The sequence below is a fragment of the Mytilus edulis genome, chromosome 10 (genome assembly GCF_963676685.1).
Source record: "Mytilus edulis chromosome 10, xbMytEdul2.2, whole genome shotgun sequence".
In the NCBI taxonomy this organism is placed as follows: domain Eukaryota; kingdom Metazoa; phylum Mollusca; class Bivalvia; order Mytilida; family Mytilidae; genus Mytilus; species Mytilus edulis.
This window is the reverse complement of record NC_092353.1, coordinates 62,348,147-62,375,823: the sequence shown is the minus strand read 5'-3', so window position 1 is coordinate 62,375,823 and position 27,677 is coordinate 62,348,147. Positions and strand designations below refer to the sequence as shown.

Below are 27,677 nucleotides of genomic sequence, written 5' to 3'. Positions count from 1 at the left end.
CGATATTTAGGTCCTTCGTTACTCCTCTAATATCCGTTGCAGAACCTGTTGACTATATATTTTTTGTTCCTCTCGTAATAAGCTTTCGAATAAGGTATAAAGTTTATCTATAATTAGGGGCTAAAGGGTCGCAGCATTCCATTCCATTATTCAAAATATCTATTTCATTATTCAAAATTGGCTATTTCTTAATTTTCAGTCGTATTTTGGCATTTGGGTCCTCCGTAACCCCTGTAATGGTAATTGCGGCACATATCATTTATGCTCAGTTTATTCCTCTATCAATAAGGTTTAATTTGGTGTATAAATTTTGCCTTGATAAGGGACTGAAGGGTTGCAGCAGTCCATTCCATTATTCAAAATAAGCTATTTCTCAATGTTCAAGCGTATTTCGGTATTTAAATCCTTCGTTACTCATATAATATTCGTTGCGGAGCATATTGACTATATACATTTTGTTCCTCTCGTAATGAGCTTTCGAATGAGGTATAAGGTATATCTATAATTAGGTGCCAAAGGGCCGCAGCAGTCCATTTCATTATTCAAAATATCCATTTCATTATTCAAAATTGGCTTTTTCTTAATTTTCACGCGTAATTTGGCATTAGGTCCTCCGTAACCCCTACAATGGTTTGAATATTTGTTAGATAAGACCAAAAAGACGAATTTAGAAATTTGGGATATAGCTATAGTGTCACAGTCATTTTTTTATATTTTTATTTCGCTATTCACCGCTTCAAGTTATGATATCCCAGTTAAATAAAAACCGATAATTTCACATGTGAAATAAACGTGGTTATTTCACTCTCTGATGTCATACAACAATAGGCGTTGTCAAGACGTCGATAACGTCGGATCAAAACAAATTGTAAATGCGTAGGAAAAACATATAGTCCCTTACATTTTCTACATTAATTTCATAAAAAAAAAGCCATTTGACAATGTAATAAAAAGTATAACTAATCGCCGTATTTGAATATCAAAAATAAGACAACTTGTGACCGAACGCCGCTATGGATTAAACTCGTGCTGCGCACTCGTTTAATCCATGCGTCGTTCGGTCACGCGTTGTCTTATTTTTTGATATTCAAATACGGCGATTAGTTATACTATAATTCATTTTTTAAACATTGAATAGTGAATAGTGAATTATTAATTTTCATTAATCATTATTTAATTTTGAATAATGAACTATGAATAATGGACGTACTTTAGCGCGGTGGAAATGGACGTCACACTGAACTCCGAAACATATAAATGAACTAAAATTTAAATTTAAAAAAAATACAAGACTAACAAAGACCAGAGGCTCCTGCTTGGGACAGGCACAAAAAAGAAGCGGGGTTAAACATGGTTTGTGAGATCTCAACCCTCCCCCTATACCTCGAGCCAATGTAGAATAAACAAACGCACATCAACACTCACAGTAAAACTCAGTTAATAATAAGTCCGTGTCCGATGTCAGAATAGGTTACAGAAGAAATAACAATGATACATAAATTAACAACGGACTAACTAGCAGTTACTGACATGACAGCTCAAGACCTCAATTTACCTGATTGAAAGATTATGTCTTCATCATATGAAAATCAAGTACAATCCCTCCCGTTAGGGGTTGAGTATCATACCATCATAAAATATATGATAAGAACATAACCCGTATCATGCCAACAACTGGTTTTAGAATAAATGTGTTGATTTCCGATGCAATATTATTTCCTAAATATTCCATCTATAATATCGATAATCTTTCAATGGATCATTTTGTTGGCTGTATGCAACGTTGTAAATTATTATACATACTTTGATGCAATTTTCTTTTCAGAAAAGCTTTAAAAGAAGGGAAATGTTTTTATGGTGTACATTCATTAGCAGCATGGGAAATCGCATTAATAATATGTTGTCCAATTCTATATATTTTTGTGATATGTTGTTCATGTTGCTTGTGTGCGAAATTTTGTCCGTCGAGTTCTAATGGCGGTTCAAACAGTAGTCATGGAGGTGGTGGAGGAGGCGGAGGTGGAGGTGGTGGTGGAGGAGGAGGGGGAGGGGGAGGAGGCGGTGGCGGTGGTGGTGGTTGTTAAGATGAAGAAGTGTTAATCAAATAAGGTTCAAGAGTAGGATTCCAACTAGTCCAGCGTCCCAACATAGTGTAATTCACTCCGAAACGGCAGTCAGAGTTAGAGATACTAACGTTGACTAATGTGTATACTATAGTATACTGTATGTAAAGTGGTTACCCTAGACTGGATGACTTATGAGATAATATTGAACAGAAACTAATAACTATTTGCCTAAAACATGAACATAAAAAAAACTGGAATTCATGAAAATGTATTAACGAATCCACTGACATGGAATGTACACACTTGTCAGTTCAAATCGGGATATTGCACCAGGGTACATTTTGGGCACATGTTTTATTGTACGTTTTATTATTAAAATAAATTTGTAACGACTAAAACAGAAATGATTTCCTTAGATTTATTGATAGACCGTTTTAAGAAATACTCTAGTTTCCTCTACTGATGAAAATAAATGGCCGCCGTGATGTAGCCCAGTGTGCTTTAAGTGGCGTTTAACACTAGCGAACGAACAAACAATATATATTTAAAACTTGGTGATATTCAGTATTATATCTAAATTTATTTGTTGTCGAGACTTGTTCACCTTCAATCTTGTCGTCAGTAGAAAAAGTTAGAATTAAAGTTATTTCATTTTAAGTATTGAAATACATATCTTATGTCAAGATGGGGAAAAAAGAGGGTTTCAGGTTTGAATTCAGGAGCATCTGGCCTTTGTTAGTCTTGTATGGGTTTTTTGTTTTTAATTTTGGTTCATTTATATGTTTCGGAGTTTAGTGTGACGTTTATTTTCTCTGAACTAATACACATTGTTGTTTAGGGGCCATCTGAAGCCCGACTCCGGGTGTGGGATTTTTCGCTGTGTTGAAGTCCCATTGGTGACCTTGGGCTGTTTTCTGATATTTGGTAGGGTTGTTGTCTCTTTGACACATTTTCCATTTCCATTCTCAATTTAATTGACTTCCCGGCTTACCTTATTTATGTTAAACTACTCTGAAGTTTTGATTTGAAGTTAATTTTGACAATTTTAAGGTGATCCGTATATGATCAATGTAATAAAAAAAATGTGCAAAATATTAAAGCATCCTATATACACACATGTACACTATTATTAAGAAGGAAAATTAATCCTAAAAACACATCCCCCTTTTGTCAAACAACAACAATTTCGGCTGCTTTATGTCAGCAAATATAAACTAAATATTACATTTTCTTGAGTGTTTTTTTTTAATTGTTGACCTATTTTATTATAGTTAAACAATGCGATTTTTATAAATTTACTTTCGAAGTTTTTAATTTGATTCTGACCAGAATCGTTTATATTTTTACGTTTGAATATACATGTAGGAATTATTTATATGCCTCTCGGTATGTGAATTTGATGATAAGTCATAATTATACCAACCTTCCATATTGGGATTAATAAGATGATAAAAATTAGTAAGACTTAATATTAAGCTGAAGAAAATAAGTTTATAATCTTTGTTTCGTGTGTCGAATACCAAATCTATCTAATGAGATAGGTATACCATTTCCATTGTAGTTTTCACTTACAGTGATACAATAGGAATAGTGTTAACGTCTAATAAAGTTTAGACATTGCCAGGTCTGTTCTAGACTCTAGACTTTTTTACAGATTTTTCAAAGTTTTAACTTCCATATCCAAAACCGAAAAGTTATTCCACGGTTCGCTTAGCTGTTGCAGGCAATTTCGAAACATTATGCATTTTTTACATGTTTTGAAAAACATTTCACTTAAAGTATTTTTTAACCAAAATATAGCATCTGAATTGAAGCAACAAAGCATACTTCCGTTATAAAAGTGATGTTGAATATGAGTGATTGTTCTACTAATGTTTTAGATTAATAAAAAAAATCGTGAAGAAAACAGTTATTAATGTTAGTCTACTATATTTGCTGTATAAAAACACTTTGTAACGTTTTCTAAACTTTGTTTTATGTATTTTTGAAACACACCTAAGACTTTCAAGCAGTTCAAGCAACTGTATATTAGTACTAGCGGTATAAATCTTGATTTTATGCAAAAGTAAAAGATCCATTGTCTTTTAGCTTGCGATGTGTTTTACGTTTTGGTGTTTTACATATTTAATTCATATTTGGTGACCTTTGACCACTTCTTTATTTTGTATTTTGTTCGTGTTTTTTTTTAACAATATTTATCACTTATTCACCAAAAAATATGAGAAATTCCAACTATATGACAGTACAACAGACCTTACCAAGCTAAAACTGTTGACTATTAAGTAGAAATAACGTTAAAACAAAATAACAGCAACAAACACATGACCCATATAGCCTGAAATGATAGACACCATAAATGATCGTTTAAGCTATATCTTTTCGGATAACGAACCTAAATGAATGTTGAGCAACATACTCAGTTGAAGATATGTTTTTTTTTTATAATCAGCTGCACATACGCCTACAGTTTTCAAATCAAAGACTTCGAATTTTTAGAACGCCTTAATTTGGTTCACAATTTGAGATTCGTTTTAGACATTGGTTTATAATTCCTTAGTTTTGACAATCTGTTGAAATTAATAGACATCATTTTTTTTTCTTGCTATTAGAAGACTATATGTTCTTTTTAGCACAAGCAACTAAAGTATATGGCCCTTTAAAATTACAGACCACAAGTATTTGAACCAAGACCTTTGATAACTTAAATTTGAAATTTGCTGATTTCCTTTGAGTTTTATGTTAGTAAATTAAAAGATTAACTGATTCAGTAGTAGATTTTATTTTTGTCTGAAAGTATTAAGTTGGATAATTTATTCATCTAACCGTCTAAATTAATAGCACTGCAATAAGTTGATTCTTTAACTGTCTCGTTGACAATAATTCCATGAAATTAGCATGGTCTTGCTAAATATCGCATGTTTAAATCATTAACCGGGTTTTCTACCACAAAATCCGGATATAGGTATAGGGAAGTACGCCGGGTATTGGGCATTATATTTATAATAAGCATTATTCTTGGTTTTCGCACAATAACTTTAGTATAAGTAAATAGAAATCAATGAATTTAAACACAAGGTTTATGACCACAAAAGGAAGGTTGAGATTGATTTTGGGAGTTGAGGTCCCAACAGTTTAGGAATTAGGGGCCAAAAAGGGGCCCAAATAAGCATTATTCTTGGTTTTCGCACCATAACTTTAGTATAAGTAAATAGAAATCTATGAAATTTAAACACAAGGTTTATAACCATAAAAAGAAGGTTGGCTTTGATTTTAGGAGTTTTGGTCCCAATAGTTTAGGAATAAGGGGTCCAAAGGGTCCAAATTGAACTTTGTTTGATTTCATCAAATATTGAATAATTGGGGTTCTTTGATATACCGAATCTAACTGTGTATGTAGATTCTTAATTTTTGGTCCCGTTTTTAAATTGATCTACATTAAGGTCCAAAGGGTCCAAAATTAAACTTAGTTTGATTTTAACAAACATTAAATCCTTGGGGTTCTTTGATATGCTGAATCTAAAAATATACTTAGATTTTTGATTATTGGCCCAGTTTTCAAGTTGGTTCAAATCGGGGTCCAAAATTAAACTTTGTTTGATTTCATCAAAAATTGAATAATTGGGGTTCTTTGGTAAACCGAATCTAACTGTGTATGTAAATTCTTAATTTTTGGTCCCGTTTTCAAATTGGTCTACATTAAGGTCCAAAGGGTCCAAAATTAAACTTAGTTTGATTTAAACAAAAATTGAATTTTTGGGCTTTTTTGATATGCTGAATCTAAACATGTACTTAGATTTTTGATTATGGGCCCAGTTTTCAAGTTGGTTCAAATCAGGATCCAAAATTATTATATAAAGTATTGTGCAATAGCAAGAAATTTTCAATTGCACAGTATTCAGCAATAGCAAGAAATCTTCAATTGCACAGTATTGTGCAATAGCAAGAAATTTTCAATTGCCACTAATGCGCAATAGCAAGAAATCTTCAATTGCACAGTATTGTGCAATAGCAAATATTTTCAATTGCACAGTATTGCGCAATAGCATGAAATATCTAATTGCACAATATTGTGCAATAGCAAGAAATTTTCAATTGGAGTTATCTTTCTTTGTCCAGAATAGTAGTTGAATCAACTTAAGGAGGTAGACCTAGGTTAAGGGAAATAACTCTTAAAATCATCAGTACGTTTGTGTCAACTGTTTTCATAAATATATTCTAAGCTTCCAGGTTACATAGATTATTTCCAATCTGTTTCAGGTAAATGCTTGAAAAACATTAATGAAACTTGACTTTAACAAACACATAACTGATTTAAAGAGTAATCTCCCTGATTTTTTCTTATTTCAGATTTCATAAATAAAAAGAAAATTTCTTCAAACATTTTTTCAACAGCATAGTAAATTGCGCAAAGGCATAAACAATATTTTAAGTTCATTAGACCACATTCATTCTGTGTCAGAAACCTATGCTGTGTCAACTATTTAATCACAATCCTTTAGATCTGAATCCAGCTTGAATGTTGTGTCCATACTTGCCCCAACCTCTGCGGTTGTATAAAGCTGCACCCTGCGGAGCATCTGTTTTTTTGTTGTAATTTTTTATTTATGTGTGTTTTGTAAATCTACTTACTAATAGAGATTAAAAACGGTCGAATGAAATTCTGAAGAAAAAATAGTTAAACCCGACAACATTTGCATCTTCCTCACGGTCACATGTCAGAAACATCGTCAGGAGTTGTCATACGTAATGGACATTTCAATAAAAAAATGTATCAACTTATTTATTTATGCGCACGTGTTTAGTTTAGATTTTGAGAGTTTTCATATTCAGCTCGCAAACAGAAGGACCATTTCTGATAAATGTTGTTTCATATTCCGTCTTAAAAGTTGTGTAAAGATATATTGGGGCGGGTCGAGGCGACGATCATTTAATAATTGTGTAATTTTCAATTTTTCGTCAGCTTTATAAATGAGAAGATGTGGTATGAGTGCCAATGAGACAACTCTCCATCCAAGTCACAATGTGTAAAAAGTAAACACTTAAATAGTTCATTTAAGGTAGCACAATACAAAGATTTTATAACTCCAACTCCCAAGTTTTAAAATGCTGTAACTTTCTTAATAATGCTTGAAAATTTATAAAAGTGGTAGTTTTGGATAGCTAACAGATTACTCTTTCAAATTAATGCAATGTTAGTATTATGCAACAATTATATAACCAATTATAATATTAACTGTGTCTAAAATATTTTTCACCAAATTTCCACTTTCAAATGAAATTAGCTTCTTAATTGATTACATAATGATTGCATAATAAAAATATTGCATTCATTTAAATCTTTTATCTCTCTATATATACCTCTTTTGTTATTTTCTATGCATTCATAAGAAAGTTACAGCATTTCAAAGGTTAGTGATTGGAAGTAAAAAAATCTTTGTATTGTGCTACCTTAAGTGACATTAATCGGACAAAGCGGCATAACTCGGATCTATATTGGTAAAAATTGAAGGTGTTTTACTTCAACGGGTACAGGTACCCGATACAAAAATAAACATTTTTATGGCTTTATGAAATTCGAAATATGTATAAGGGAACATAATGATACATTCAGAATGCTATGTATTAAAATTATTTTGCTATTCCTTTTTTAACCTTACAAAATTTAGTTGGAGTGCCTATACACGTTATATCGTAATTTTGTATGCTAATATGGCAGATCTTTTACTGTTTCTATATTAATTTATTCACAATGATGTTAAATAAGCTAGTATTGTAAAACGAGACACTATTATGGCAAATAGCAATCAATAATACACATTTGTACGACTTTGCCCCCAGCAGAGCTATATGGTGTTGTACGACTTTGCCCCCCTCCCCCAAATTTGATCCCAAATCTTATGAGAAAAAATTTATTATGGTCAAGCAGATGAATACCGTAAATAGTTTTAATTTAAACAAAAATAAATGGGTGATGGTGTTGAAAAGTAAATAGTTAATATACTCAAAAAAGAACATACCGCCCCCTGTATGAAGCAAAATATTCGGTCAATAAATGTTTTCTTGAATATATTGATATGAATAGTATTTTGGACAATGCTGAAAATAAGAAATGATGATACAGACGTGAATATTTCAATAAAAATAAGACAGGGGGTCATGAGGAAGTTTGCCCATGATTCAATTGCACCTTTACATTAACCAAAAGATACAATTTAATACAAATTTCCATAGACATATTGCGATTGTAAATAATTATTAGTTTCGTTTTAAAAAAAAAGGCACAGTTCAAGATTTTTAATTAATATATTCAAGGTAATCTAACAATGAATTGTATAAAACGATTATGAAATAACAAAGTAAGATTTGGATCCGAAGAAAAACGATTAAGTTTGGTCTTAGTAATACATAAAATTAACAAACAATTCATTATTGGTAAAAAAAAACAAGCTCAAAAGTTTCATTTTATAGACACTTCTATTAATCAGTTACCTTGTTTTCACATTTCATTCTGTGTTAACGAATGGAATCAAGTTTACTTCCAAAATAGTTCTTATATATTTTTTTTACGCTTTCCTCAAGGCAAGATAAACGAACAACATATTTTAAGTATAAACTTGAGAAGCAAGAAGCAGGTTCCTAAATATTAAAATGGTATGACTGGTCAATACTTGCTGTATTATTCATGATCTGGAGTATTAACAGGGCATTTATCTGGTCGAAAATCATCAGATTCCTCTTCATCTAGAAGACCATTAGGAATTTCATTCCATGTTGGTTTTATTTCAATAACTAAAGATCGACCGTCATTTGATAAAGCTCCATGTCGATCGGTCGGTGTATTGACATCAATCACAGATTGTAACACTCGATTGTCTCGCCCAAAATGTGATAATACGGAGTCATTGCCAATTCTTGTGCTTTCCCGACTACTTAACTCCATTTTCGATTTTACCATTTCTAGATATTCTTTGTAAGCATCAGCTGATTTATACTCCTTGTTAAAATATGGAAAAACAGTTCGCAATGTTGAATGCTTCCTGTGAAGACGGGAACCATGAGGTCCCACTGTTTCGTATTTAAGTGGCCTTTCTGTTCGGAGCTCCATAGGATGATTTGAGTTTCGATTATGAAGATCTGTTGGTTGTCTTACAGTTAATAAAAATTCATCATTCCCACTATGAATCTCTTCTAAATGAGATTTTATCTTTTGTACTTTTAAAAATCCTATATCTACTGTTGTTTGAATATTCTTTTGTTTTTCGAGTTTAGAATCTAGCACACAGTGTTCTTGAAACTTTTCTGGCATATGCTCATTATCTTTAAATGTTATCTTTTTCTTAGGGGAAGTCGTTTTAGTTTTGCTAGCACGTGGAACGGCAGTTTTATTCTGACAAGCAATGCTGGGCAACGTGATTGAATGATACCTCAGATCAGGTGAACCACAGTATGTGTTGCGGTATAAAATATCTCTTGCATCAAGTTTTGGACTATTTTTAGATCGCTTCCATCTTAAATCAAGTTCACTTGCACTTCTAGAGCTCATAGCAGATTCGTCATGTGACCGTAGCGATCCATCCGGAAGTAAAAACCTTATGGATCTAATCGTATTGCTTGATCGTTCGGAAAAAACGACGTTACTGTTTTCTTTCTCAAGAGGAATATGTGGTATAGCAGTTTTACGCCCGGGACTCTCAGGCGATGTGGTTCCGGTCGAATGTAATTTTTTGGCGGCTGGTCTGACAACGTCCAAACAACAAGACTGTCCAAAATTAATGTCGGACAGCAATGGTGCACGCACTCCATCGGTAAAATATCTGCTGTGTGATGATTCAATTGCAACTTTCCTATTTCTGTCTTTACTTTGTTTTAATCTGGATTGTGCTCTCTGTCTCTCCAGCATTAATTCCTCATTTCCTAAATAAGCTTTAAATGGAGTGTTTGCCACCTGAGTTGACATTTTTTTGTATTATTTCATATGACAAAACAGACTGGATTCTTCTTCTTCCATTTTTTTGTAAAAAATAAACCACAGCTGATTCACGACAAACAAACAAGTTTTAATATTCCATATCTGTTAAATTTTTCAATTTTAAAACTCCACTTTGTCTGTTTTAAAGTCCCTTTTCTTTACACCTGCAATTTAAAATTAAATTCTCGTCATATATGTGTAAAAGCATTGTAAACTAGTTGTATAATTCATAACCAAACCACTTTAATCTGCTAAAGTTATTGTCCCAGCGTAAGCCGTCTTTTCAATGTTTGTAGTTACAAATACAAGGGGATATGAGAAACACAATGCAGAATATTAAATAATTAATAGTTCTTGCACTTTGTAGATGTTTGTCTGACCTTTAGAAATTTACACAACAATTTCACATCAAGAAGAATCAAAAACGTACGTGAGATGTATATATTATGTATATATTATGTTAAGAAAACAGCCAATCTCTCTCTATTCTTCACATTTTCATACCATAGAATTTGAAATTAAATCTCTTATAAACCTTGCATCAAATACTTTAATACTTCTTTTCATTTAAATTGTTTATAAATGATTAATAAAATATTTGAATTTCCAACATTCGTCCGAGCCAGTGAGAAGGTAGATTTAACAACAAAAGATTGTCTACTATTTTGATATTTAAATAAACACAGATTGACTTTATCATATTATTTATCTTCACCAAGTCTTATGATATTCACATTATTTCTAAATCTTTAACGACAGGGCGGGTGTGGGAAGTTAAATAGAAAAAATAAATAAATAAACAAATAAATGTAGTGGGGACTGGTTCTTAATTCATTTTGGATATAAAAACAAAAATGGGTTGGAGGTGTGCTGATTTGACTATAGACAAATTATTGATAGAACAGCTGTTTTCGGCCGTTGCGAAGTTGAATATATATCATTCATTTTTAAGGATGGGTTAATACCAAATGTCGATTCTTCACATCTCAAGTCATTGATATTAAGTATTAAAAATCTTCCATAGCAACAAGAGAGGGTGCCCATCCGATGAATTTATCCCAGTCAAATATTAATTTTAAATGTTTTAAGCTTTAGAATTGACATTATCAAAGCAACTGCAATTCAAACGATGATATTTCTGTCATTCGTTTTCAATAGAAGAAATGACAGAAATATTCCAGTAATCTCCGAACAACCTTGTACCATTGAAAAACATAAGACGTATTAGTTATCAACGCTCAGAGTATCAACGCAACACATCGTAATGGCGGGTGATGCATGCATAGCCGCAGACGCCTACCCTATCGACGCATCCGGTCTCGTATCATTTTGAGTTCATGTGCTGTTCCCTCAGTTTAAGTTTTTTTTATCTTGATTCGTATCCTTTAAATAGATTTATGAGGTGTGAACATCATGGGTAAACTACAATAACCGTTGTCTCTACTTCATACTTTATAGCGTGAAACATCACTTGAACTTGTTTAAAGGAGAATGGATTAAAAAGAGAGTAAAACGCACATTCACGGTGTACAAAATTAAACCTTCATCCATCCCGAAAACCTGCTCAACTACCGACAAAACGACACATGTGAGATATGCCGAACATTCAAAATTAACCCAAGTTGAGCTCAATAATGAAGAAAGTTTTATATTTACAATATTTTAGGGCAAATTTTGTGATAAAACTTATATATATTTATGTTTAATTAAGCCAAAACATATTTTATTTTACTTGAAATTAGTCTGAGAGGAACACAAGTACTTAGAGATAAAATTTTGCGTTATGACCCAACCCTAAATGTTGGGTCATGACCTACTAGAGTTTATCATCGGATGGCAACTACTGTTTATACTTACTAATAACATATTGTAATGCCTACAAAATCTTTTAATCAATATCAAAGTGGATATGTATTTTACATTTATGGTTAAATTCCTGATGACTGTTATTTAAATAAATAAATTACGCGCGACTAGTTTGTTTACACTAACTTTCTTGTTATCAAAGTATCACAATTCATTTGGTAGACTGAGCTAGCACGTTGAGCTTTGCATGATAAATTTTAACTCTTTGCATCAGTAGCAAGTTGATTCTCTTTACTTTGAAACCATTCGAAATTTTTCACCTTTGCTTTTCTGTACGCAGTAATAGGATACATTTATATGCAATACCGTGACGTAATATTCTAGTTAAAATACCCGGTGTTCATATCTAAATTTAAACAGATATATCTTAACCCTTACCAATAAATATTAATTGATTAAAAGATTATAAAAAGGGCGATTAAATATCGTAAATATGGATTGAAATAATACTTATGTACATGAACTACAGTACTGCAGATTAATGAAGTATGTTTGATCTTTAATCTATATACACGAATTGGTTGATCTTTTAATCTTGTAATACCCCTATCCTCACACCAACTCCCTCCAACCGCTACATCCCTCCTAGAAACATAAATAAATTTATACTTGCATCGCACAACTACCTGCGCTTAGCTTATTCACTGAATGTCGGTGGTAAACGCAGCCGCTTATATACGTTTTTACAGTGGTACCTAACACTACATGTAGATAACTCTGTAAAATTAGCTTAACGTTTTAATCACGTTTTATTGTTAAGGAAATATTAAGCTTCTCACTGATCAAAACTAGTGTTTTTCAAACTGCTATTCTTCATCCTCTGATTATAGATATAGCATGTAGATTGTGCCTCAATAATCATTAGAGGGGTTATGGAGGACTTAAATGCCTAACGCGTGAAAATTCAAAAATAGCCAATTTTGAATAATGAAATGGATATTTTGAATAATTGAATGGACTTCTGCGACCCTCCAGCTTCTAATTACAGATATACCTTATACCTCATTCGAAAGCTCATTCATAGGGCTGACGAGTCTCAGACGTCCATTCCATTATTTAAAATAAGCTATTTCTTCATGTTCACCCGTATTTCGACATTTAGGTTCTCTGTTACTCCTCAAATAGGCGTTGCGGAACATATGGACTATTAATATATTCTTTTTGTTCTTCTAGTGATAAGCTTTCGAATGACGTTTAATGTATACCTGTAAATAGGAGCTATAAGGTCGCAGCAGTTCATTCCATTATTCAAAATAGCCATTTCATTATTCAGAATTGGCTATTTTTTAATTTTCACGCGTATTTTGCCATTTAGGTCCTCTGTAACCCCTCTTTTGGTCATATCCATATTCAGAGTATGAAAGAATTGCTAAGGTCAAGTGAAAATAATAAGAAAAAGCCAAGTTTACTTACATTTTGATATATGTTTTGGTATTCAGATCATCCGTACATTCATACAAGGAATTTCTGTTAATAAAAGTTAGAGAAACCCACTAGTTAATACTTTCTTTTTCATATCAATTTAAATATTTGATGAATAACGCCACAACGACGAATTAAAAATTCAAAAGTACGGATATAGTGTCTCAGTAAAAAACAATGATTTTCTATTTCATTATTCACTTTTCAACTTGAATACTGAAACATAAACTATTCCCTTATACATCACTAAACGTTGAATAGTGAATAATGAATTATTTCGTTATTTATTATTGAATTTTTAATACTTCAGCGCGGTATTTACATACATTTAAAAAAAACAAATATCGATGAATCAGAAAATAGATGTTCAATTCCATCTCTTAATGACATTCCTTTTACATAACTAGAAAAATAAAGCAATAAATGCAGCATATAATAGTACTCAGTAATAATGTTGCTATTGCATTGTTAGGTGCTTTTTAAATCACAATTGTCAACTAGATGTTTCAACAGTATAAATATTTACAGAAGGAAATGCAGTATGGGTTTATCTAAAGACTCATTTATAAGAGAATATTAACTCTAATTGGGTCGATCGTTTTTCGATTCTTTACAACAGCAATGAATTCTATGCTTTAGTATTGAACGGTAGGAAATAAACGAGAATTTGCAGCGTGATATGACAATAAAGAGTCGAGTTGGTCTTATATTATTGACTTCCGAACGCATCATCACCTGACTTCCGAACGATGATGCATCACCATTGTCGTCACAACAGTAGTTAAGACTATAAATAATTGTATTTCTGACCAAATATTTTACTTTTAAATAATCACCTATTAGTATAATATTTTAGAATAATTTGTTTGCGTAATGAAACGTGATAGTATTGAACATAGTAGAAAAAAATAGTTCTTTAGCAGTTAATAATTAATAAAATGCATATGTGTATAGAAACTTCTAGGTTCTGATTGTATACTCAACCATCAAGTTAAATTGAACATTAATTTTGAATAAAAGAACAACATCACTTAAATAGCCAATTAATATACAAAAAAAATAGTCAGTCTTCACAACTGTAAACTTTTATTATTATAAAACATTACTATAAAAAAGACTGTCTATCTACTTACCCTTTTTCAAAAGAATAAATCATTTAGATATACTTTTTTTTTTACCTACTATATGTTTCGATCAGTAAATAGTCAGGATCAGATATAATTTGAATGAAACACGCACACGACAATTTCGACCATATCACGCGAGAATATATTTATTCAAAACAAATTATATTGCACTTTCGATCTGAATAGATAAAAACACTTTCTATTTTGACATAGAAGATTGGTAATTTGAAAGTAAAGAAAAATCACGCATGCCAAGACGGTAATGATTAGAAGTGATATCGTGTGACAAAATGGTATATGACTATTTATAGGGATTTACAAATGCGAATAAGCAGCTATATGGAGTGAGCTCCTCCACTCCCCTATATGTTAAATAAGTGGATTTGTTTAGTGCATTTGTCTTAGTTAGGACTTCCGCTGTCATATCGTGGCTTTCAGTATTCAGTTCTAGTACAAGTCTGATTTGTATGGAGAGTTGTCTCATTGGCACTCACACCACATCTTCCTATATCTATGAGCAGAATTGTTTGTTGATGGTGGTATAATCATTACCATAGAGTTGGTCGAACAAACCATAACCTATGAAAGTTGTATATGTCAGATTTTTTTTTGATAATCAAGTATTAGAAAGATATTTACAAATGAAATTACATACCTCTAAGGAGTAGATACACATGATTTCCGAGTTGCAAGATATATGCCTCTTTTGTTATTTTCATGTATTTTTCTATACTTGTTTGGTTTATTTCCAATTTCAATAGTAAACATAACTGTCGTCTTTTCAATAAAACTTTTATATTTTCCGTCTCGGCTTACATTTTATGTGAAAACGTCTGTCTACTTCAAACTAAGAAGATATAAAGACGGGAATTTAAAAGTTTTGATGAAATAATATTGAGAATGGAAAGACTTTAACTGAAATGATTTTATTTTCTCTTGATTTTTATTTTTTTATTTTCGACAGTTAATGAGAGCTTTTTATGGCTATTTTCAATTACATTAAAAGTTTTAAACGATACATGTTTAATACTTACAAACATTAAATGCATGGCTTCAATCCGAAAAACACAAACAAGTCCTTTGATAAACATATATATATATTGGATAAAATTTCCTGTTTGTTTCCTTATAAAATACATTATATTGCATGCAACAATTCGATCTCCGATCCAAATCTCGAAACATTATATTGAAGTTTATCATTTGCGTGATAGTTCAGTAATTAAAGTATCTCTAAATGCATTACCGATCCGAACAAGTCAATACACATTTGGTTTAATTATAATGATCTAATGACAAGTAAAATGTCATTAACAATCTGTTAATATCGAAATACACTCACAATATTTTCTTTCAGCTAAAATGAAATCAATTCGTGTGAAAAATGTATTTAGACAAGTTTTAGTGATCATTAAAGGTTTTTATGGCCGAAATCAACCGATTTAGATTTCGTTATATTTGGTAGACTATGAAAAAACAACATGGTTGGTTGTACACGAAAATTACAATATTGAGTGTTAAAATGTGCAATAATTATTATTTATGTATTTAAATCTTCAATTAATATAAAGACACAGAATTATCAATTCATTTTGCACAATTCTGATAAGTGTTTTTCAATGGATCTCGCAGAGTGGTTATAGCGAAACAGGAAAATAAGAAAAAAATCTTTTTATTGGCATCTAAACTGACAATTTATTTTCAATAAATGTAAAACATCAAAACATAAATCTATTGGGGATTTGATGATCGCAAATTAAGTTTACTGGCGACGCGTTAGCGGAGACAGTAAACGGGTATTTGCGACCATCAAATCCAAAATTGATGCCGTCGGAGCTTAAAATACAATATTGTTATCTCCATTCTAATGAAACTGAAAGAAAACAACGTTAAAACATGTATTTAAAATCTGTTATATGCCGTCTACGCTTGCGCGTACGTCCCATAGCATCAATTGTCAATTGATGCCATGTAAGAAAGTGACGTTATCCAATCAAAATGAACGTTACTTGGTACAAACGTTGTTCATTAGAATATTACATTTATGCTCTTTGTTCTTTCCCGTAATGCTTCGAGCATTATAGAAACATAACCCAATTTTAAGTCGTCCCTTTGATTAAACGTTTATAAAACCTCCAGAGATAGCTTGTCTCAACATTTTGGAAAGCGTAGCCTTATGATGCATTGATTTTCACACGACGGGTGTCGTATATGTGGTAGGACCTGCTTACCCTTCCGGGGCACTGCAGTGTTTTACTGGGTTTCGTGTTGCATAATCTGTGGATGTCCATATTGTATATTTGTATACTTTTGTTTTTACTTTTTGTCAGTATTTTTTTGTTATAGTATTGTCAGTTTGTTTTCGAGTTATGAGTTTTAATATCCCTTTGGTATTTTTTCGCCTCTTTATATCTATTTACAAAACTTTGATTTTTTTGAAATATTAAGAATATTCTACCCTCCTTCAATGCATTCTAAATATATCACAATATAATTAAGCATATTATACTATACTTACACAGTTACGTGTATTGATGTTAAACATAAATGGGACCTCAGATAGTAATATAATATTTCAATTCTCCTTTACAGACAAAATGAGTTACCTCTCTTTCTTCTGGATTTTCATTCGACACACTCATTACAATTGTAGGATGTATAAATTTTTTTCAATATGTATTCGTCAGTCATGATAATTTTCATAGCATGCTAGTCGCTCGAGATGGAAAATTATCGCTAGAAACTAAGCATGCACGTGGCGTTGCTAACGAAATGACGTGAAATTGACAACGTCGGTAAAATAGCGATAAAAAGATTATCATTGTTCATCTTAACTCGATTGTCTTTCCCGCTTTCGTCGTCCCAGCTCAAGTGAGGAAATCAATCTCGTTGAGAGGATCACCGATAATCTATAAATATCAGTATGTATGGTCGCATTATGTTTCTGTGTGTAAGAGAGAGTTGTTTTGTCAGTTATTTGTATTTTTGTGTGTAACGTCATCTTAGTCTGAATAAAATGTATAAAAGGAAGCAGATGTGTTTTTATCTGTCAGTCTATAATCACCTCCATCCTCTCTTCCAGAGCTATTCCCCATAGTCTGTAATATGGTGGAGACCCTTAAGCGATCGATGGATAACGAAGTATACATTTTTTTTAGTTTTATTTTCTTTGGATTTTTAACATTTTTACTTGTAAGTCGCCGGACAGTTCCGATATAATCTGACATGCCACTATTATGCTATCGCTGAACACTTTTAATTATTTTTAAATTTATAGCTGAAAGTTTATTTTAGTATTTATTGCTATTGCACCAAAGTTAAAATGGATTTTTGGATAAGGGGGATCTCGGGTATAAATCAATTTTTATTAATATAAGATTTCGCTATATTTTTGTATAAATGAACTTTATCTTATACTTGATAAAAATAAAATGAAGAAAAAAATGGGGTCACTGTTCATTTACGCTCACAATCTGCCTCCGAAAGAAGCATATACTTTTGTTAATGTCCTTTTTTCTGTTCAACTACTAAGAGAAATATCGAAATAAAAAAAGAACTTAATTACAGATATCGCTTAAATTTTACAATTATTTAGTTTATAGCTTATTCAAATACAACAATAAAAAATATAGGTCACCGATGAGTTTAAAAAGATATTTCGATTTTAATGCCAAATAATGGCATTTTTGCACCAAAGGGAGATAATTTGAAAAGTTTTTTCAAAGATATCTACATTTTAAAATTCACCTCGGGTCAACACAAATTGATTTTTTTTTTTTTTTGAATGTTTTTTTGTACAATATGATAAAGTAACAACTGTTTACGATAATAAATAAAATTTGTAGTGAAAAATAAATGTTTAATTTTTTTCTGAAAATTTTATACCCGCAAGCCTCCTTATTTGATTTCCGTAACATTTGTATCCTGTTTATATATATATGATATTTTCATTTGACATTATTGAATTAGTATCGGTGATAACTGTATCGGATTCGCCATGCATTCTAAAGTTCCGATTTCATCATAAGAACCATTTTTACTGTACAACAATCTTTTTTCCCTAGTCTGTAAGAATAGGACGTGATATTATTGTTTAAATAATACATTGTAGTACAGCATGTTCTCTCTTCTTAGAAACTCTAAATCAAAATTTGACATACATTGAATGCAGTGAAACTAAAGAAGGCATTATGTGCTAGATGATGGAAAAAAAGTCTTGACATAACATTGAGTTTCAACATGTCATAAGTATGGAAGGGAATATCCGCCAAAATTATACAATTATTAATTTGTGAAATACAATTTCTTTATTCGTAACATGCAATTTCTTAATTTGTAAAATGTAATTTCTTTTGTAACATGTATTTTTCCATAAAAAAAATCGTAAAATATTGGGTGTGAGTTGGTAGAAATACGAGTTGATAAATATTGGGTACGAGTTTGCGAAGGTACGAGTTGACGTGGCTCCACAGCGACCTCGTGTACTATGTTATTCTAGATTTGTAAAACTTCTAGACTTGTCAAACTTCTTGATTTGTAACATGTTGATTTGTAACTTGTTTTTTTTTCTTCATGAAACGAAACTTCTCATTGGCTGGTAGTGGTAACAATTACACAGACACATCTCACAAAATGTGACTAAAAATAAAGTAACTATACATTTCACAAATTTAGAAATGTAACGAATGAAGAAAATACGTTAACAAATTAAGAAACTGTTTTTATACCTTAAGAAATTACATTTCACAAATCAAGAAATGTAGAAATTCATGTAACGGATGGAAAAAATACATGTTACAAATTGAGAAATTACATTTTAAAAATTAAGAAATTGCATGTTACGAATTAAGAAATTGCATTTTACAAATTAAGAATTGTATAATTTTAGTGGATATTCCCTTCCATGGTATCATAAGAAAATGAATTTCATTTTCCACTCTATAGTGTTACATAATTTATAGGTTGGTGATTTTTGATGCAGGAAAACCAAAGATATGCCATTTTCAAGAAAATTTTCTGGAAAAAAAACGTGACATATACGTAAAACATGAAAATTGTACACTTAGACCATGAACTGCTATCTGATGAAAAATAAACTACAAAAAATATATATGGTATTCAAATTAATATTTTGTTCTTATTATTTATTTATTGATATACATTAATTGGTTTTTGAATCGAAGTTCGGTGATTTCGTCTTGATTTTGATAAATTTTAATGCAGGAAATATGATAACGACTACAAAATGCAGTAAGTATCATTGTTATTACTATTTGTGTTCGTTTTGTTTCTGCTTGAGATTTCTTCCAGATTCTTTAATTTTCCCGTACATTTCCTCATGCTCATAACAGCAAGATCAGGTTGTTCCGACAATGACAACATTTGGGTCAATCAGTGTAAAATCTTCATAAAAAACAACTCGAGTTGGTCTATTCTAAGGCTAAAGTCGAATTTTCAGAAGGGAGATAACTCAACAATTCTTGATAAACTATTTTGATAAACTGTGTTATACTTCTTATTTACGAACTATTCAGATGGATACAAAGTGGTTCCAGGGTTAAACTTCCGTACAGTGCTAATCATGAACTTGAAAATAAATAAGAACAAAAATGACTCAGTTATATTTTACTTCCTCTATTTGAAAAAATGATAACATTATAAAAAATTTGCATTTTTATATTTATATAAAAGTATTTCAGAGCAGTTTCTGGGGCTAAGTCAACAATTATGTTATCAAAAGTCGAAAATAATTCTTCTTTTTCAATTTTAGCATTTCATTTAATGGCAGCTAAGGGTAAAACAAACATTTTTTTTCTCAAGGCCAAAAACAAATTATTTTATCAAAAAATTGGAACTTTTTTCTTTTTTTCCAAAAAAATCAATAGCCCCCCCCCCCCCCTCCAAAAAAAACCCACCCCAACACAACCACCACCAGAAAATCAAATGGTTGTTGGCTGCCTAAGTTCAAATTTAAAAAAAAGAAAGAAAAATCAGTAACACTATATAGCATTCGATCAACGGCGTTAAGTAATTGTTAAAAGACGGCCAATTTAACATGTTTAAGTATTATTTTCTTTAACAAAAAGAACCATGATCAACCATGCTTTAAAAAATAAAAGGAAATCTATTTCTGACCTTAATGGCAATTTAAAAACAGACAAAAGAAAAAATCCAAATTGGCGCCAAATTATTTTTTCCGCAAAATTAACGCAATTTCAGAATGGCGGGTTTTAATATCATTCCCATTGTTGTCTTAAGAAAGTAGCAACAATGGTCGTTTCTAAGGGCTTGCTTTCCGACTGAGTAGAGCAACCGGATGTGCCTTTTTGGCCAAAATGAATAAGGGAACTCCCCGTTGCACATCCTTTGACATCAATGATTTTCGTGTACGTCAACTGAAACAAATTGCTTGTATTTTAGATTTACTCACGCTGTCCCAACTGTAACCTTTTTTTTGCCGTGAACCTTGTGGCCTAACTGGCCTCCTTTGCAAGCCGCAGGGTGAAGTCAAAAAGGCCAACGAGTTTTATATTACGTTTTAATTAGCCATACGTCATAGAGCCAGTTTACGGGAATTGGTACATGGCCGGAATGCGTATTTCATATTCCAACTACCTGAATTTGGTTTTTGCCACAAGATATAATAGAAGAACCATAATTTGATATTGACCATGGCCAGAGGGAACTAATAAACCAAAAGTAACTCATCAGTATTCAAGATGCAAATCAAACATAAGTATTAAGACCGTCTTTTCAAGGGAGAGTGACATGACAACATGGTTAATGAAATTCTGTATACGTTAAATGATAAACACAAAGATGATGTCCTGTAAAAGTTGTTGTTTTGTTTATGGGTGTTATTTCTTTTTCTTCTTCGTATAAATTACACTAAACAACCGATATACAAATAACTCTTTTTATTGATAGTCTTTTGAAAATAACTATTCTGAATTTTATGTTTTTCACTAGTATATATATGAATGCATCGACACATTTTTTTCAGAATGTGTGTTCCCTCTGCAACAATACTAAATGCAAATTGACGTACATGAAGTTTAAAAGTGGCGGTGGTACAAGAGTGAAAACAAAAAAACAGATCTCAACTGACAACAATTAAACCAAACCATACAAATTGTATAATTTACTTACAACAAAAACAAGGCCTAACAATATTTTGAATATCCTGTTGAATGAAAATGAATAAAATCTGCCCACATAATATTAATAAATAAATATTTGTGTGAATAATCGAAGAAAAAAAATCCCTCCTACAAATATTATATTAAGAAACAACAATTGTAATTAAATGCATATGGTATTACGGAGTGTCGGTGCCTTTTTGTATATTTGTGACTGGACAGAAAATGACTATTTTCATATGTATTTAACTTTCATATTTTGTACTAAATGTGCTTTATGTACTTGCACATGTAATTTAGCTTCCGATTCGTCTATAAATGCCTCTGCAAGTCGGCTCACCTTATGAGATATTTTGACCCCTCTACATCTTCTTCTGCCGTTCTTCTTCTCGTGGGACCAATAAATCCAAACCCATACCATAATATCTACATGTAGGTCGCAAAATCCAATGGTCGAGAGACGTTGCCAACATCAATTCCCATACCCTCTATTAGGTCACAGGAATAAAGAAATTGAAACCTCATTTTGTCCTTTTCAGAGCCCGAAGCAACTTACCAAAAAATAAGGCAGGATGACAATTTATTTTAAAAAAAAATCAGTATGAAACAAATAAAGAAAGGCAGGACCGAGCAGAGTGAAAAATAAAAAAGACAGAACAGAAAATAAAACTAACAAAATGCAGTTCAAAATTTTTCATCCTTGCCCACCCTTTAAAATCAATTGAGTTGGTAGCTCCCTAAAGAGTTTTTATTTGAGTGCCGTAATCACAGGAACATGTCTCTGAAAAAAAACTATTTCATATATAATACCTTATTACAGGTATATGAGATATTTTTTTCAGAGACTTTGCCCGTGTGGCAGAAATCCATCTTCAAATCCATGCATGTTTGAAATCATAAATAACGCTATTAAAACGGATCCCATAATAACGATAATATATATCTTAGTTTATATTATCTGGAGTCGTGTATTTGTATTTGCATACACATTGTAATGTGTTCATGATATTTTCAAGATTTAAAGAAGTTGAGTGGATTAATTCCGGTCTTGCGCAACAATAAAACAAGGTATATAACAATTTACTGGCCTGTAATGCGTATTAAGCATGTATTTGATCGGATTATAAAATTAAAAGATTTATTAAATATTAATTTAGTTTGGTTAAGAATTATATTAATAATCAATATTTTTTAAATCGTATGGGAACGAAGCATATTTCCTCATCTTCTTTTCGGTTTACGAACATCCATGTTTTAGATTTACACCTAGATGCATCTAATTCACCACTACTCTTTATTTATTTAAACAGATTTTGCATATGTTTTATGAATTTAAATTACCGTGTTTTGTTTTTATTCATTGTAGTAGCAGTTTGTATATTTAAATACAGAATGTTGTATTATATTTAAGAGATATAAACGCTTTATCAAGATCTGGTCTAACTAGTCACCCATCATAAACAGAACGCTACGGTCTTACAAATATCTTTATAATGCCGATAGCCGACATGTTCCGCTCGATGGCTCCCAAGACAGACCATCTTGCCAATAATTTTAAATCTGTTATTTGTAACTAATATTAATCGTTAAGAGGGAATTTTCTTCAGATTAGTTGCCACACATTTATTTCAAAATCATGGTTATGGCGTATTGGTATATTTAGCGAATTTTAAAGATTTCTTTTTAAAATGTGAAATTTGAACGAAAAATACAAATTGGAAGATACGTTTAGGATATGGACATCGAAAATGGATATTGTTTGTAGTTTCCGGTTTCTGTTTCAACGGTGAGTGCAGTCTTTCATCATAATTTATGTTAATTTAACAAGAAAAGACAAAATCAAAATAGTCGAAAAATAGTTATAAAAAAGAGAAATAAAAAATCGAACTAACAAATTCAAATAAACGACATGCATACTGCATATTGATTTTAGTAAAGAAAATTTCAAAGACGAAACGAATTCAAGACCACCATATATAATAATATATTATACTAGAACACACCCGTCATATCGCGGGTCCGTGACTGAATTAAAGTATAATTATAACTATGCGTTTGCCTTATTTTAGTATTGGTAATGCATCTGATAAAGTCATGCCGATTATAAGATGCACAGTTTTCTCTGCTTTCAAAATCTTTCTGTTTGAACCCGTCGACCTGGAACCTATCAATTATTGGTAATATTAATTATTTGCAAAACAAAAGGGCCTGGAATGGAGTACTTTTTAATCAACACCATTGTCCTATATTTATTATATATTAAGTTGAATTCTTTGTCGTTTTTACCCCATAACGGTTGACAAAATGGACCTCGGTATTTTAGTATTATAGATCCATGCACTTTATCAGCAGCATATAAAAAAATATCATGTTCAAAATAGGCATGAAAGAAAAACAAACAATTTCACCGACTCATTTATTAACTTTTATGTATTCTCCATCTGAGACAGCTTTTAATATGCATGGTATAGTATCTTACCCTCTAACTGAATCATTCTAAAACGTAACGTCTATAATCACTTGTTAGGATATCATATTATGCTAAATGTCCCGTTACCCCTTTATGTTAAAATGCATGTGTGTCCAATAAATTAACACGAACCTGTTAATCTTTGATGAAATCTAAAACACTATACATTGATCCATATACAAATGCAGTTTTTTCGGGAAAAGATGTTTTCTTTCAAATTGTTGGGTTTCTGTCGCATCAACGTTTACCGCTCATATCTATAGATGGAGTTAAGGGGACTCTTATGAAGCTACAATTATTTACTGCATATACTTTTCACCACTCCCACACTGTTATCGTGACAGAGGGCACTTCTATGTCAAAATATAGAATCAGCATCTGATTTTCTTTTACAGCGTGCTTGACAGTTACAAAACAACACTGCATAAACCTTAAAAACGACTTTAAGAGACAAATTACAATTAGAGAAAATTTAAAATATATATTTTTTATCCTTCAATATCTAATACTCTGTTGGGCAGGCTAATCTTCGAGTATCATGGCATATATGAGATGGTTTCATTATAAACGAAGATGTATCAATTTATGGTGACATTGTTAAAGTTTTCAATGGGCGTATGGTTGGCATTTAAGTTCTAAATCTGATATAGAGATAAATACTTTACTCTATTTGTGTATATTATCTTCTTTTACGTTGATGTAATTAAAAGATATAATCTTTTAACAATACCTTGTCAATGTTAAGCAAAAAGGATTGCATCTTACAAAGAAGAATAACAATACATGTATATTATTAAATGTATATATTAATCTCAGAATAATAAAAAAATGGAAATAAATATACAAAAATATAGGACAGCAATGTACATTCATTACTGTGCTTTTGTAAACAAGCCCCGCAAATTACTATATAAAGGATATATCGGGGGTGTTTTTGTCGCATTTGTTTAATTGTTCTACCCTTATTTTACAAAGCACACACAAGAAATTCAGTATACGAACGAATGCAAGTTCAAAGCTTTATACTAATCATGACTATGTGCATTTAGGAACTGCTCGCGAGTATATATACATAATCAAACCAGTAAACGATCATGGGTCACAGCAATTTAAATAAAACAACATGAGCAAATTTACAGATCTTACATTGTTAGGTTGTTGTTTAGACGAGCTGTCTATACAGAATGTACACAGCCATGTATCCCATCACTGCTAGTGATCCGATGGACAAATCGGTTGTAGAGCTGTCACTGGTTCAGACATACTTATAAATATAATTATTTCTGTGACTGTATCTTACATTAATTTGAAGGATCCTTTACTACATATAATTTAGCTGATCTGTAAAAAAAATACCATTTGCATGCCTTATATATCATGTACTGGTAGTACGACGCTAGATTAAAACTGACGTGGAAAGGTAACACCCAGCCACCGAAAGTTTCATTTTTATGAAGCCCAGATGGTCGTGTGGTCTAGCGCGCCGGTAACAGTGCAGGCGATTTGGTGTCACGATATCTCAGTAGCATGGGTTCGAATCCCGGCGATTATATATATATCCTCCCTCGAATTATTTTGCCATCTATGCCATTACTAATTGCTCTTTTTATCATATATTAGTGTATTACAATTAGATGGGTTTTTTGTAAGTCTAATAGGTTAACCGTTTTCTATTTCTACCAATGTAACTAATTATCCCCCTTGATCATACATATAAATCATACTTCTACAGTATTCGATTAGTCCCATTCCATATAGAGACGCCTAGTTATCTACTTATTTGGATTTCATTTTGATTTATTTTTAATAGAATAACTAGTTGGTACTTTCTCATTGACATGTTAGCATTTTACAGCAGAATGCATTGAGTGTGTAGGTAAAGGTAATATATTTGGTTAGCCTGCTTTCTAGCTGAACCGTGCAGTGATTAATATGTTAGGTAAACTACTCTCCTTTAAAAGTAGACTAGTCCGACATATAACCAATCTATATATGTATGCAGGACTAAACTACTCCCTTTTACATGTAACAATAGGTCTTAAAGTACAAAAAACATTACAGTTAAACAGAAGACAAGTGCTGACTTTTAACCGACATATACACATGTAACAGGTTTCATAAAATCATGTAAGCCCTCGACCCTCCCTCTTTAAATAAAGATAAGTTCTTTCACTGAGTTGTTGCTTTTTAGGCACAAATATGTCATGACAATAACAAATTTAATAACATACTACTTTTAAACTAATATATTTTGCAAAGGGGGTGATACAAGACGAATCCATAAAACGGAGGCTGTTATTTTTCATTGGTTTGTCACAGGTCGTAAAAAGACATATAATATGCTCGAAAAAAAAAATTGAGAAAGTTTTTGCTTTTTTTTTAGATAGGGTTATTCCTTTGTTGGCTTGGTGTCTCATTTTCTCAAATTAAAATCGAATAAGAGAATTAATCTGAATAAATTGGAAATCTGTCTGTGTAAAAAGAATCATGTTCAGTTTCTTATAGTTCGAAGTTTATAAATATATATATATATATATATATAGAAATATTGTGATTATGTATTGGTTGTAAATCCTGATAAAGCTCTTTACAATATTCAAACAATAAATATTTAATACTATAATATATCATTACATCTTAAATGTCTTTGTGTATGTAATACGTCCGGCGGAATGTATTATAATAATTATTTCGAATCTTTGAGAGCCAAAGTTGGGTTTTTTCCTTGTCAATTAATATTTTAAATGTAGTTTGCTTCATGTAAGGTATTTGTTTCACATTTCAACTCATATCTTTTTTTTTCGTTATTTTCATTTTCATCCTAATAGAATATAATTATATTCATTTTATATTCTTGCATTTATATAAAATTTTATGGCATACTCCTATTAAAAATCATTTAGTTACCATGCTATTGGGATTGAAACTCATTTAATATGAAAATGTTATGTACGCAATTTATGGGGAGGAAACGGGAATAGCCGAACATTTCTAAAGTATCCTCGTTCGCTTTATCTATGAAAATACCGTATTTTTTCTATTAAAATCGAAATAATTCCTTCATGTCATGCTCTGTGCTTATTTAACATACCATTGGGTAGGCTTATATATAACCATATTTTATATCGACAAAGTTAATGCATACTCATGTTAAAATGACCATAGAGCATGACATGAAGGAAATATTTCTTAATTAATCGTTTTGTAAATACAATTCAAACCCTTGTGTTGGTTTTGTTGTTTTTATTACGTACGACTTATTTTGTAATCGGGGCATTTTAACGGATATGTATGTCCTTGCTCTGATTTGATTCAAAAATCTCTTTGGTAAGATTTGGTAAGATTTAACGGAAAGGAAAGGGATACAACTATTAAAGACCGTGTACTTATTATCACATTTCCCGTACAACTTATTCTAAAAACCTGGGGTACAAAATAAATGTATTAGGTCTCATTATGAAGTCCATTTCAACTGAATTAGTAAACATTTTTATTAATGGGCCAACTGAGGTCCACCTCCGAATGCAAGATTTTCTCGCTGAATTGAAGACCCATTGGTGGCCTTCGTCTGTTATCTGCTCTTTGGTCGGGTAGTTGTCTCTGGACATATTCCCAATT

At 31.5% G+C, this 27,677-nt stretch overlaps 2 protein-coding genes across 8 annotated transcripts in view; one reads left to right on the top strand and one right to left on the bottom strand.

Moving 5' to 3' along the window:
• LOC139491667 (uncharacterized) overlaps positions 1-27,677 on the top strand; it is a 60,491-nt gene that overhangs the window by 27,145 nt on the left and 5,669 nt on the right. For 2 of the 4 annotated variants that reach the window (XM_071279463.1, XM_071279462.1), the window contains exon 5: positions 1,826-2,470. The exons of 1 other annotated variant lie outside the window; for it this stretch is intronic. In XM_071279463.1, the coding sequence (XP_071135564.1) occupies positions 1,826-2,084 (259 nt within the window). In that variant the 3' untranslated portion in view covers positions 2,085-2,470. Of the gene's footprint in view, positions 1-1,825; positions 2,471-23,034; positions 23,376-27,677 lie in introns of those variants that run through there. One more of the 4 variants, XM_071279460.1, reaches the window with a different exon arrangement.
• On the bottom strand, positions 8,346-21,013 carry LOC139491668 (uncharacterized). 4 transcript variants are annotated; one of them, XM_071279465.1, is made up of 3 exons: positions 20,881-21,005; positions 13,315-13,368; positions 8,346-10,199 (listed from the first exon to the last, which is right to left on the bottom strand). In XM_071279465.1, the coding sequence occupies exon 3, from the start codon at positions 10,021-10,023 to the stop codon at positions 8,743-8,745; it is 1,281 nt and encodes a 426-aa protein (XP_071135566.1). In that variant the 5' UTR covers positions 10,024-10,199; positions 13,315-13,368; positions 20,881-21,005; the 3' UTR covers positions 8,346-8,742. The 4 variants fall into 4 exon arrangements, with proteins under 4 accessions (XP_071135566.1, XP_071135567.1, XP_071135565.1 ...); XM_071279466.1 differs by lacking the exon at positions 20,881-21,005 and adding an exon at positions 15,485-15,912; XM_071279464.1 differs by lacking the exon at positions 13,315-13,368 and having other exon boundaries at positions 20,881-21,013.